This window comes from Erythranthe guttata, chromosome 8 (assembly GCF_056151865.1).
Source record: "Erythranthe guttata isolate IM_541 chromosome 8, IM_541, whole genome shotgun sequence".
Classification (NCBI taxonomy): domain Eukaryota; kingdom Viridiplantae; phylum Streptophyta; class Magnoliopsida; order Lamiales; family Phrymaceae; genus Erythranthe; species Erythranthe guttata.
Genome location: NC_142540.1, coordinates 24028239 through 24041704, shown reverse-complemented (window position 1 = coordinate 24041704; position 13466 = coordinate 24028239). Strand labels below are relative to the sequence as shown.

Sequence of the window (13466 nt, the reverse complement as noted above, 5' to 3'; positions counted from 1 at the left end):
ATGTACGTGAAAAGAAGAAGAGGGGGAAAAGGAGGAGAGAGAAAGAGGAAGAAGATAAGAAAAAAGAGGAGAGAGAAAGGAAAAGTACGTAAAGTAGAGAAGATGAGGAAAAATGAGGTGAGAGAGTGTATTGAACAATTATTCAATTAAGGATAATTTTGGAATTATGAAATATTATTTGAGTGGAAAATTAGATAAGGGGGTTTTATCTAATTATTTTTTGGAGGGGGTGTTTCCTTAACTATATTTCCTAGATGAGGGGGTTCTTGCTAATTATCCCATTAGTTTATTAACTTCTGATATCTTTTTTATGGTGTTAGTGGCGATGTAACTCCTACGTAACTTCCACATGTAACTTCTTGGTAACATCCCGGTGGTTACACCTATATAAATGAAAAACACTCACTCCACACGGATGCCTACAACTATGTCTCTACGTTTGTCTTTCTTGTTGTTCATTTATGTTCTCTCCTTCTCCACTCTATATTATTGGTATTTACGTTCTTATTATATTCCATAATCACAAACCAAAGAGCTACATTAAATAGGTTATTTTACACGTACTTGAAGTTTTATTTGCTCTCAATCTTAAAAAATAAGAAATACTCCAAAATTTTCTCACACTCATATTATATATATATATATTATTGTATGTCAGAATCTGTAATTTCATAGAATAATATCCGAATAAGTAGTATGTATTTTCTCTTTTTCTCTTTCTTTGGGGTAATGGAAACGGATTATAACATGTTCAATGTTATCAGCCTCTCAGCCCATTAGTGACAGAAAGAAAAATTATATTAAGTTTGTAATTAATCTTCTAAATCTGTAAATATTCTTTTCACTTTTCTTAATTTTTCTTTTCACCAATTCACAAAAAAATAATCTTTACTCTCTACGAAGTCCACACAAAATACAGACCACAGTACGTACAATTTGACTACAACACAAAGATCAGACAACATCGCAAACACACAAAACAATGTCACACAGATTGAATAATCATAAAAATAACAACAATTAATGTCATGAAATTTGGAACCAATAATAGCAACAAGAATAATTTCAATAACACTTCATGATAATAATTTTTTATTATTATTATGATAATAATAATAATAATAAAAATTAATTGTACGACGAAATTTGGCACAAATTATAGCAACAAGTTTTAGTTTGAACTAGTAAAATATGCAAGTACCAAAAAAAGGCGGCCGATAATTTCAAGAGAAAAAACACTTAAAATCCAACAAAGATAACTAAACAAAGCCCCCAAAAAATGATTTAAAATATCTCACTCGGATTTCATTGATTTAGCAACGTCGATTACGAAGCGGTACTTGACATCGGATTTCAAGAGACGTTCCATTGCGGTGTTGACATAGTCAATGGGGATCACCTCCACCTCAGGCAGAATGTTATTCTTTGCTGCAAAATCAATCATCTCTTGTGTCTCCTTCAATCCTCCGATTCCGCTCCCCGCTATCGTTTTCCTCCCTGTTATTCACGACACGTTTCATTGTTATGTTTTTATATTTTTATATACTCTCCTTTTCCAACTTAATAACATGGAAATAAATACACGACAACTCAATTCCAAAACGAGGCCATATTTTCATTTCTCAGCCGTTATTACAAAAACAAATATCGTTTTTAAGCTTCACTTTCCAAAATCGTGTTTGAAGGTGATGGGAGAGAAATATAATTTGGAGGATAATTTTGAAAAATAAATAAGTAATACAATTGTTTGTCTTTTAAAGAAAACCATTTAAAAGTTTTTGAGCAATTGGAAAAGTTTAAACAAATATAATTTCATTTTGGAGAAAAGCGAGAATAATTTTAAATGAAGGCCAAAAATTCCAATGGAAAGAGTTTATGATGATAAAAAACTAATGTTGACATTGTTTTGACAATTAAAATTTTGATGCAAAAAAACCCGGAAAAAAAAAACAGACGGGCGAAATACTTACCGGCAATCATGGAAAAAGCAGGAAGCTCGAGTGGCTTTTCAGGAGCACCGACGACAATAAGCTTGCCGTGAGGCTTTAACAAAGCTAGCAGTGGCGGAAGAGGATGAGTTGCCGACACTGTGTCAATTATACCATCCAACGTGCCTATTGCCGCCTACCAATTTTTAGAAAAAAAAAACACAAATTATTTAAATTTCATCACATTTTTACCCAAGTTACAAGAATTTATTTAGGGTCTATTGCATTCAGCACCCTTATATGTAATCTAATTGTTTAAAGTCTCCCATGATATAAACATTAACAAAAACCTCCATATGATGCAATTTGTTTTAGAAAAACTAATCAGTAAAAAAATGCATCATATGGAGGGATTTACGCGAATATTTATAATATAGAGAGCTTTTTGGCAATTCAATATAACATAAGTAGGGTGGAAACAAGACAAATCGGATTGGAGTCGGAAAATTCAAATTTTATTTGGAAGTGAAAAACCAATCCAATTCCATTCCAAAAAAAGAAATTAGGAAGAAGCAAAAACTGGAACTTCGGAAATTGGAATGAAAATATTGTTCCGAAATCAGAAATTTTCGTATCCGAATCAGCGGAACTCGGAAAATTCCATTTTTTAGTAACCTAAAATGTAAAATACATAATAATTTTGATATTATTTCTGGAAAAGAAAATGAAAAATGTTCGGAATTATTTTCGAAAATATAATATATTTAACGGGATCAGTGGAAATCAGTGGAAATCGGCACCTAAAAGCTTATCGGGATCACAGGGGTTCTAAACGCAATAAACTCAATCTATTTATCCCACCTAAGTCCCAAGTAATATAATATATATGACATACCTGCATTTGCTCGGGATCACGGCTAACCAAAAACTCATCGGCACCAAGAAGCTCAATCGCCTCCTTCTTCTTCCCAATTGAAGTACTAATCACCGTCACCTTAGTCCCAAAAGCCTTTGCAAACTTCACCGCCACATGGCCAAGCCCGCCAAGCCCAACAACACCTACACTCATACCAGGCTTATCGAGCCCGAAATACTTCAACGGGCTATAAGTTGTGATGCCAGCACACAGAAGTGGGGCCCCTATATCGAGTGGGAAATTTTCGGGCCACCGGATAATGAAGTGCTCGTGAGCAACCATGATGTCTGAATAGCCTCCGTAGGTTATTGAACCGTCGGTATACTGAGCCCCATACGTGAGTATTTGTTTGGCGCAATAGTTTTCGAGATCGTTAGTGCATTGGTCGCACTCGCGGCATGATCCGACCAAGACTCCTACTCCTACATTGTCACCTGGTTTGACTTTGTTGACCTTGCTGCCTACCTCAGTTACCACCCCCACGATTTCATGCCTGCGTTAAAATAAATCTATGAAACAAGATGGCTTTTCTTTACTATATATAGACATATGTATAGTCATCACATTCCAGAGGAATAAAATCCTATTGAAGGCGATATATTTGTGATAGTAAGTTACGAGGGAGACCGGTCATATCTAAAACGAAACGAGTTTGTTTTGTTCTACTACTGATTAAGATAAAACAGGGAGTAGTATATTTAATTATAACTAAATCGGTGTCGAGTTGGTAGAACATAAAGTATGTTAATATGGACAAAACATTTGAGTATTAATAGAGAACATCATTAGTTATTCTCATTATTTAATCTTCCATAGGTGACACATTAAGAAGAAAAAAAAAATAATATACCTATACCTATGCACACACACACACACACACACACACACACACACACACACATGTTGATGAATTCAAGTGAAGATAAACAAAATTCAGTGTAAAATTTAATAGTTTGGATTCAATACATAAGCTAATGTATTAGGCATATTTATTATATTGATAACTCAGAAAGCTTCACACAGACACACACAGAAACAGGGGAAACAGATCTACAACTATACTATAAGCTTTCACACACACACACACACACACACACACACACACACACACACACAGAGAGAGAGAGAGAGAGAGAGAGAGAGAGAGATACCCAGGCACAACGGGATAGAGAGTGACACCCCACTCATTCTTCGCCATGTGGAGATCTGAATGACAAACACCACAGTACAATACTTTGAACTGCACATCATACTCTCCGGTAGCCCTGCACCACCATCCCCAAAAATCAAAACAAAAATCAAAATCAAAATCAAAAAAACCCTCGGAAATGGAGAAACAAAAATTCGAGAGAAGGTTTTTGAAAAAAAAAAAAATCAATCGAGATATAAAATCCTGCAATAATAATAATAATTAATACCTTCTAGAAAAGTTGAACGGAGAAAGGACGCCGGAAGTATCTCTGGCAGCCCATCCGAATGCCCCGACTGGATGCTCTGTTTCGTGATTTTTCGCCATTTTCGTCAAAAATTAATTAATTAAAAAAAATCTCAAGCAGAAAGTTGCAATGGAGGTTCTGTGAAGGGTTAATCACACTGTGGATATATCATATATTTATACCAAAAAATGTATTATTTATACCAAAAATGTATTGTTTCCATTTTATTCGGGGCCGTGTCTCTGACGTCACAGCTGACGTCATCGAATTGAAATCCGCCCAATTAGTTTTCAATTCGAACTTGTGAACCGGTTATTGATGAGTGATCGTATAATTGCACACGTTAATTGCTTTAGAAAGAATACAATTTGCACAAGTTAACGTTTTGAATAATTTCCTTTTTCCCGCTAAATGTGATTTAGACTCTCTGTATTAGTGGGATTTTAGGGTAATTAGTGAGAAAATTTGTGTGGAAGTGTAACTAATTTAAATTGACAAGCATAGGGGTGCAAGTTGGAACGGAGGTTCCAATTTCTGCCGGTTCCGATTTTGGAACAATTTGTTTTCATTTCGAATTCCAAAATTCATATTTTCGAATTTTTCCGTTTTTAAGATTGGAACTGAAATTATATATATATAAAAAAAAAATTGGAATTTCCGATTTCCGATTTCCGATCCGATTTAGTTTCAAAAATTAGTTCCGATTTTCTTCCGAAAAATAAACATATAAATAATATATATTATATTATACTTATTTAAAGTTTTTCTTTTTTGTTTTCTGAAACAATAATTTGATTTAAGTTTTGCTTTAGAATTTCGACATATTGAATTGTTGTTAGAAGTTTTATTGTATATTATGATGTGATTTAGTTTTGTTTATTTTTTTGAACCAAAATTTAGTAGTTATTAATTTTACTTTTATCGGCGCAGATATTCTTAATTTGGGAAAATTATGAAAATTTCAGAAAATTTCCGCTAAGTTTTGAAATATTAAAACTTATTTAATTTTCGAAATTCCGGGCATTTTGAAATTGAAATGAATTTTTAGATTAATTGAATTTGGAACTGATTTTGTACTTTCGAAAACTTTTGAAATATTTCCGAAAAACGGAAAAAGTTAATTCCGATCCGATCCATCCGACTCTCACCCGCCTAGACCGGCATGTGGAGATTTGATAAAAACGGCGCCGTATCATTGGTATTCCCACTTGTGAATGAATGGGATTCAGCCACGTCACTGTAAAAAATCCATATCACAACTTTTGTGTTGACTTTTCAACGTAGCTTGTGTAACCGCTGGAGAAGGCATTACCAATGATTTCGGCCGGTCACCACCGACAAGTCGGCAACACACCTGTATTTAGTGTTATTTTATTTTAGCGTACATTACAACCACCTGCATGAGGTATGGTCAATTTACGAGAAAACTCCTCTTGTTTGGATAATTATTATCCCTCAATTATAATTTTTTCTTACACATTCACCCTTATAGTTGTTAAATTCAACATAATCATCTGGATTTCGTGGAATGTGCTCTAGTTTGTACTCGTTTTGTGTAAAAATACAGTTTCTGATACACCACAATTTGATATATACAAGCCAAAAAACACATATTATGATTATCTTGCTTCAAAATGTTAAGTTCGAATGGGATAAAACAGGTACAAAGGTGATAATATTCCATATAATCTCGAAGAATCCACTAAATTTGAAACCGCAAGGGTGGATGTGTAAGAAGATTTATAATTGGGATGGTTGTAATTACCCAAACAGAAGGGAGTTTTTGTTAATTTGATAATACCTCAAGGGTGGTTGTAATTTATCATTTTATTTTATTCCAATTTCAAATGGAAAAAATGATTACTAGACACGGCCACGTTACGGGTGAGTCCAAATATATGGAGGTCCCGAAACTGATAAAATCCCCCGTTATTTTCCATTTCTAATAAAATCCCACATACTAGTTTTATTAGCATCAATTTCCTCATTGTCCCCATTATTTCATTTTCACGTGAGTTGCACGTGTGCATTTCAGGCATAAATTTTGCTATAAATGAGCTTTTTAGTTGTCAGGTGCAACAATTTAACAAGTTCAGGTATGCGCGTGCAATTTTTCTCCGTTAAGAGGGTAAAGTGCAAAACCGTCCAAAGTTTAGGGGATTTTTTGCTGGTTACCCTTAGTTTTATTAGCATAAATTCCCTCATTGTATCTTGGACTAGGGGAAAAAATCGGACGGAACGGATAAAAATTAACACTTTCGGAAAAATTCCTTTTTTTTTAAGTGAAAAAACACATTTCAATTCCGTTTACTAAAACGGGGAAATCGGAAATCGAAATTTTGAAAATTGTGATGGAAACACTTGTTCCAAAGTTGGAAGTTTTCGGATTGCATAAATAAATAGTTACTTTAACAAGCATAAACGAGTTTAGGTAAATAAATAGTTACCGGCATCCGATCAAAACCCGTCAACACCAAATTTCTCAATCGCCTCGTCCTTCTTATGAATAGACGTACTAATAACCGTCACCCTACAACCAAAAGCCTTAGCAAATTTCACTGCAATGTGTCTAGCCTCGCCAAGCCCAACCACCCCAACGTGAGTCCCGGGCTTGTCAAGCCCGAAATCCCTGAGCGGGCTGTAAGTTGTGATCCCAGCCCCAAGAAGTGGGGCCCCAATATCGAGTGGAAAATTTTCAGCCTAACAGATTACGAAATGCTCGAAAATCTTGATTATTCCAGACACAAACACACATTTTCGAATTTTTGAGTTTTTTTTATGCGATTTACCCGAAACTTATATGCCACTTTCGAGTACTAGCATCCTAAACTCCATCTTCTTTTAATATTATTTTTATGAAAACATTTATTTTTTAAATTGGTTTACGCCCAAAAAAATAGGGCATTTGATAAATACGAGGATGTTCAGATTGAGACATCCTCAGATTGAGACGTATCATTGCAAAAGCCTAAACTGTTAATGAAATGTATCATAATATAAATACCTTCAATAATCATTAACCACAACAATAAAGCCAATCAATATGTAAGCACCAACTATATATTATATCACTTACCCAAAAAAAATTCAAAAAAAAAAAAAAAAAAAAAAACCCAACAATTTGTTCTCATTGTCTAAATAAATGGGAAAAAAATCAAATTTTAATTATCTCAGCTATATTTTACCTTTATGCCACCAAGAAGAAAAAAAATCACTTCATATATACACATTTCTGTGATGATCAATTGTGAAATTCATGATGAACCCTAATAGTAATCTTCGTCGGGCGGTCCCTCGAGACGAATATAATCGTACATTACTCCAACGAAAGGAGTTAAACCTCGTGATTGTCTTAAATAAATTATATTTCTTCCGTTTTGAAGCTGAAAACCCGGTACACTAACACCGTAAAGATAATATCTCCCATGAATTCCATGTCTTGCTACTGCATTGTCTTTTCCTATTCGACCCGTCGAAAAAAGTGGACGCCTTGTTGGCGGATTGTTAACCCTTACCTAAATAAATATATATTTAGATCCAATAAAATTTATATCAGCTTCAATATATATATTTTTATTTATTTATTTATTTATAATTGTTTACGACGAATGTGTTAATTGAATAGTTAGATTTTCGAGATTATATTTTACGTACCTGTATTTCGGCGAAGTTAGCAGATGCAAGAGCAATCCTGAGAGTATATGATGCTGTGGTGATGACTTTTCTTACATCAAATTGGATTTGCCATGTGGTACCTGTGTAATTTTTCTTGTTTATTTTCCTGAAATTTTGTACATAGGTCAATAATCATATTTATTTGAAAAATAAATAAAATTATATATGGGAATTAAAAAAAAAATACAGACAAAAAATGTACTAAATTAGTACCTAGTGACATGGGCAAAGAACCAATCTTTGCGGTAATCGCTTTCTCCAACGGTGTAAATCAGATCTTTGTTAGGATATATATCCGTGTATCGGTCCCATAATCCGTATTGCCTAAATCTGGATTATAAATCGTCGAATTTCAGTAAACTTAAAAAAATATTACAAAAATGAAAAAATGTTACAACATATTATAAATGTGATTATAGAGCTTACTTTTCATTGTTGATGTATAGTTTGTTCATAAGCCCGGGAGCTGGATCAGGTATGAAGAATTCGGAAGCCGTCCGATCAGGAATTCCGATTTCCCATAGAGTTGGACCGTTTCTTGGAGGATCGTATATAATTTCACCTATGAGAATTTCATTTCCTGAAAAATTTCGAATTTTTTTATTTTAATTTTTTGTTGTTTTAATAGATTATTTATGTTACTTAAATAATGTGTTGAGAAATTAGGACCTTTTCGAACAATAACGTCGTTTTTGTGTTTGAAGTCGCCAATGATTCCCGGAACCCATGCGTACAAGTTGTAAGTGTCCGGTCGAACGCCTCTGATTGTGAAGTGTCCCGTTTCATCGGTTTTTGTCCAAAATTGATAGCCCTAATTCGAAGGATAAAACAAGATATATTTTTTATGATCAAACACAAATTAAGAACATAAATAAAAATCAATTATTTGTTTTATATATATAATTTTTTTTTGGTAAGAAATAGATATATAACCTCATAATCATCTTGCCAAGATCCGACATCACCGGGTCGAGCTAATCCCACATAAGCTGATTTAGCTGGCATTAGGTCTCGTTCGATGTACCTATCACGGACTAGTAAACGACCGCGAACGGTCCCACGCTCATTTGCATGTGGATAATCCTTTGACTTTGGGAAATCATACGGCCATTTCTCCGTTTCTTCCGACATCTAATTTTGTTAAAAAATAAAAAAAAAAATTGAGAGTACATATTAGTATTTTCGCGGGAAAAAAAAATCGTGTAAAATGACCTTTCTTTTTGCATCCTCCCAAAGTGTGGTGTGGTTATTGCCCGAATCCGAGTTTGCGTAGACGAAAACGGGGCCAAAGACCTTTTTCCAAGGTTGACCGTCGCGTAATCTAATTCCGTAATTTGCACCGGCATAATGGTCACTAAAGAACACCTATATAAGCATAATTAGTACACACAATTAGTACTTACTATATCTTAAAACATGTTAAATTCGACAAATCTTTCGCCAAAACATCTTAGGTTTATTAGTTAGAAATTCAAGTTGTGATTGAATTGTGGTTAAAGAAAAACGAAAATTACTTACGGCTAAGGAAGTGGGGCCCGCATGAGACGTAAGATCCGGTTTAACGGGCCCAGCCGCTCGAAACTCGTCACTTGGTGTAATCACCCAGAATCCTATGTGAGGCCGGTTGCTTATCCAACCGTGCACGTGGCTGTCCTTGTTGTCACTCGAGTATTGGTACTTGTCGTCCACCTGGATTTTATATATATAATTATTTATTGCAATTTTATTAAATTAAAAGAAATAATGACTAATTAATTAATTAATACCTCTCCTTTGAGTCTAGGGTTACTGGTACTGTTTGATAATAAAACTGCTTCTCTGTAACTAAGCTCGTGGCCTCGTTTTCTGTCGGTAGCCGTCGGCATAATCCTCTGTCTCTTGTCCGAAATAGCCATGTAACGGAACCTAATTCATTCAATTTTTTCATCAATTAATTAATTAGTTAAATAAAAATAATAATTTAATTAAAAAAAAAAAATAGTCACTAAACATAAGATTGAATATAATTTACATGTCCTTATCGAGCTTGAACGCGATTCTTGCTTCGTCGATATTAAGAGCAGGCCATCCTTCTTCGTGTTCGAATATCGAATACGAGTAGAAACCGGAAACTCCACGCAGAATTATAAACCTGCATTAGAAAAAAAAATAATGAATTAGTAGATTTATAAATTAATTAAGACAACATTTATTCAATAACTAAAGTATATTGTACCTCCTGTCTATGTTGAGAGGAACTAAATTTTCACCATGGGAGACACGCCACGTGGAAGAGAATGAAACCTCTATTTGATCTTCAGTTTGTTCTATAACCCTAAACCTTGTTGCTTGCATACTGCAAAAAAAAAAAAAAAAAAAAAAAAAAGCTTTGAACAATTTCTCATTCAATATTTTGGATAAAATAAAATAAAAATTAATCTTTTTTTTATATACATAAAAATGTTGTTTCTTGAATTAATTTCAAAATATTCTTACGTGTCGAAACGGCTTTTTTTGTGCTGATCTGGCCTGCTCCACATAATGTCCCAATACCTAAAAAAAATTCACAAATTAGGGAAAAAAATTAAAAAATAATAAAATAAAAACTAAATAAAAAATAAATAGAGAGTAGTAAAAAAAAAGTTCTACTGCATGCATGCTACACCGAGTGAAATACAATTTTGACCCTTCATCTATACACACATCCATGTGTGCGTGTGTGTTTTTTCACGAAATTTTACATACCCTCTTTGTGTTTCTTTATTGCGACGTTCCAAGATATTTTTGACTCCTTTGTAAGCAAGTCCAGCCATCAAGCCTGTCGGCTTTGTTAACGTAAGTTTTACAATGCCGTTGTCTATGTCAACCTGTAATTTTTTTTGAAAAGGTGGATTAATTTCCGTAAATCATTTTCCTCCGTCTTTTATTTTGTCGTAAAAAACAATGAAAAATTCTTAAAATAAAAGAACAATGATCCCGTGAAATTAAACAATATTAAATGTCGTTCATTTTTTAAGGCTTACATGAGAACGCGAAACATGGAGGTTGAGCGGAGGAGACGAGCCATGATTGATCTGTGGAATCGACCTGTAAATAATCCCGTGTAATTAAATAATAGTTTCACAAAATTCCGATTTGTTCTATTTTTCGTTGCACAAAATGAGAACTCCTTAGTCTAATACGTTTATGTGCGATTGAAATTATTATTAATTTTTTTTAAAGAAATTCAAGTTTCAAATAAGTAACTAATTAGTTTGCATTAATGAGCTTATATGTATTAATAAAACTTGCACCAAATTTGTTCCTTTTTTTTTTTAATTTTCGTATATGTAGAACAGAGCTATAATTATAAATTTATAATGAATACTTATTATCAAGTATTAATATATAATACCAGAATTTATAAGTATTAGAACAGACAATTAAAATTGCTCAAAAATTAGATCTCAAGTTAAAGGGCCTTATAAGTGCACATTTCTTTCAAAAAGAACAAAATCAATTTAAGTTTATTATTAAAAAAAAAAAAAATCATATTCCACAAATTCCTTGAAATATTGATAATAATAATCTAAGGACAATTTTTCAGAATATGCTTAGGACATCCAAAATCTCAGACGATGCTCGAGTCCACTGGAATTAATAACCAAACTTAATTACGTCCTTTACGCTATTCCATTAGTTTCAACTTCTTTAATGGCGCGCATAAATTACTACAACCGATGACTAAACATGACATTAATTCCGAGTCTTTTAATGCCTATATGTTATGTGCATGCAGACTAATTGCTAACCTCATACACGAAATTAACACATGTTTTATTTCGAGATTAATTAAGGATTTACGTTAACCTGTCTGCAGGGAATTTGTCAGCACAATCAACAAGCACAAACAAGCAAAACGCGATTCCGAGCGATCCCAAAAATAAGTTCTTTCGACCCATCACCATATTTCCCACCATTAAATAACCTGCTAAAAGATTACAAATTTAATACAATGAAATAAAATAAAATAATCACACACACTCACACACACACACATATACATATAGAATAGATATATACCACTAGGTAGTACAAATGTAGTTGAATGGTATTTTAATTCTTTTGCTGTACCTAGTTATTTAATAATTAATTATTGTAATGACTGGAGATTAATCCCAACAAGGCTGAAGTCAGAATTTAGGTTGTACTACTATAGGTTCTAATTAATTAATTAATTCTAATCTTAATAAATTAATTATTTTTAATTTTCATTCGCTCGTAATTAGGAATTTTAATTAATGGATACAATATATAGGGAACTCATATAATTTATTAATTATTGTTGTTTATTGTTTTTAATTAGATTTTTTAGTAAATGTTTTCTTGTGTATGATAAGATTATAATTTTTATAAGAGATTGACCAAAGTTTGGATTTCCAGAAAATGTTTGACGAGTTTTGGTGGCTTTATTACAATTCTTTGAAATTATACAAGAATTCTCCATATATGAAAATGACTGGATATATTTTCAGAGCGAAATCCCTAAATTACCCCTAATGAGCATGTATTGCAAAATTTGGTATTTTTATTATGTATTATTATAATTAAATATTTATGAGTCCCACAGACAGATATTACAGCAATCCTCATATTTATTATCCCAAAACATACTTTTCGAAAACATCTTTCATCGAAAAATCGAAAACACGTTCAAGTGTGTGTGTGTGTGTGTGTGTGTATGTGTGTGTTTGCAGCAATACTGTAAACAAGGCAAAAACTAAAACTGAAATGGATTGCAGAAAGTGTAAGAAACCGAAAAATCAAGAAAATACAATTGAATAATTAAATGACTTACAAGTAAATTTGACGTCAACATCAACTCGAGATCATATGTATGTATATATGGCTGCAAAAATAATTTAGTTAGACAATAGAATTGAAAATAGTATAAATAAAACGAAAACCGAAAACCATTTGTCGAACGACGAATAGTCGAATACGTACCTTTTGAGCTTATAATGTTTTCTTCAAGAACAACAATGGTGAGTCAATAGAGAAGAAATTAATTAGTCAGACTGAGATTCATACATATATATTATATAGATATATATAGAAAATCCCAAAAAGAAAAAAAAAAAAAAAAAAAAAAAAGGTGAAATTGTTTTTTCAAAAGCTAAGAAATGAAAATATGGTAAAGGCATATATATGGAAAAGGATGAGCTTAATTTAAGGATTATTCAAAAATTAAATAAAGGTCACTTTGTTCTTTAACAGTTTCATTTATGGAAATGCAAATAAATTAATTACTTATGGACTTTAATGAAAATTAAATGTTTTAGTGAGAATTTATTTTTCTTTGAATTAATTAAGGGTTGGCCGACTAATATCTAGGCAGTTTTTGATTTGTTGCTTTGCTAGGTTTTGATATTTTGATCAATAAAATCCGATTTTATTTAAAAAATCTGCAATATATATATATATATATATATATATATATATATATATATATATATTGTATCTTATTCCTTCTGTTTTAAATTAATTATCATT

The 13466-nt window shown here is 32.5% G+C and overlaps 2 protein-coding genes across 3 annotated transcripts; both read right to left on the bottom strand.

Moving 5' to 3' along the window:
- Positions 1-1048: 1048 nt before the first annotated feature.
- Positions 1049-4475, bottom strand: LOC105965126 (geraniol dehydrogenase 1). Its single transcript, XM_012989646.2, has 5 exons — positions 4263-4475; positions 3996-4109; positions 2824-3337; positions 1971-2124; positions 1049-1497 (listed from the first exon to the last, which is right to left on the bottom strand). The coding sequence occupies exons 1-5, from the start codon at positions 4358-4360 to the stop codon at positions 1295-1297; spliced, it is 1083 nt and encodes a 360-aa protein (XP_012845100.2). The 5' UTR covers positions 4361-4475; the 3' UTR covers positions 1049-1294.
- A 2763-nt stretch (positions 4476-7238) lies between these two features.
- LOC105964939 (uncharacterized) lies at positions 7239-13135 on the bottom strand. 2 transcript variants are annotated; one of them, XM_088822475.1, is made up of 17 exons: positions 12921-13135; positions 12772-12822; positions 11784-11901; positions 10958-11021; positions 10680-10801; positions 10431-10487; positions 10171-10290; positions 9967-10086; positions 9722-9860; positions 9474-9644; positions 9168-9320; positions 8889-9086; positions 8625-8766; positions 8382-8535; positions 8169-8285; positions 7935-8061; positions 7239-7795 (listed from the first exon to the last, which is right to left on the bottom strand). In XM_088822475.1, the coding sequence occupies exons 3-17, from the start codon at positions 11891-11893 to the stop codon at positions 7547-7549; spliced, it is 2043 nt and encodes a 680-aa protein (XP_088678601.1). In that variant the 5' UTR covers positions 11894-11901; positions 12772-12822; positions 12921-13135; the 3' UTR covers positions 7239-7546. The 2 variants fall into 2 exon arrangements, with proteins under 2 accessions (XP_088678601.1, XP_088678602.1); XM_088822476.1 differs by having other exon boundaries at positions 11784-11904; positions 12921-13091.
- Between the last annotated feature and the right edge of the window lie 331 nt (positions 13136-13466).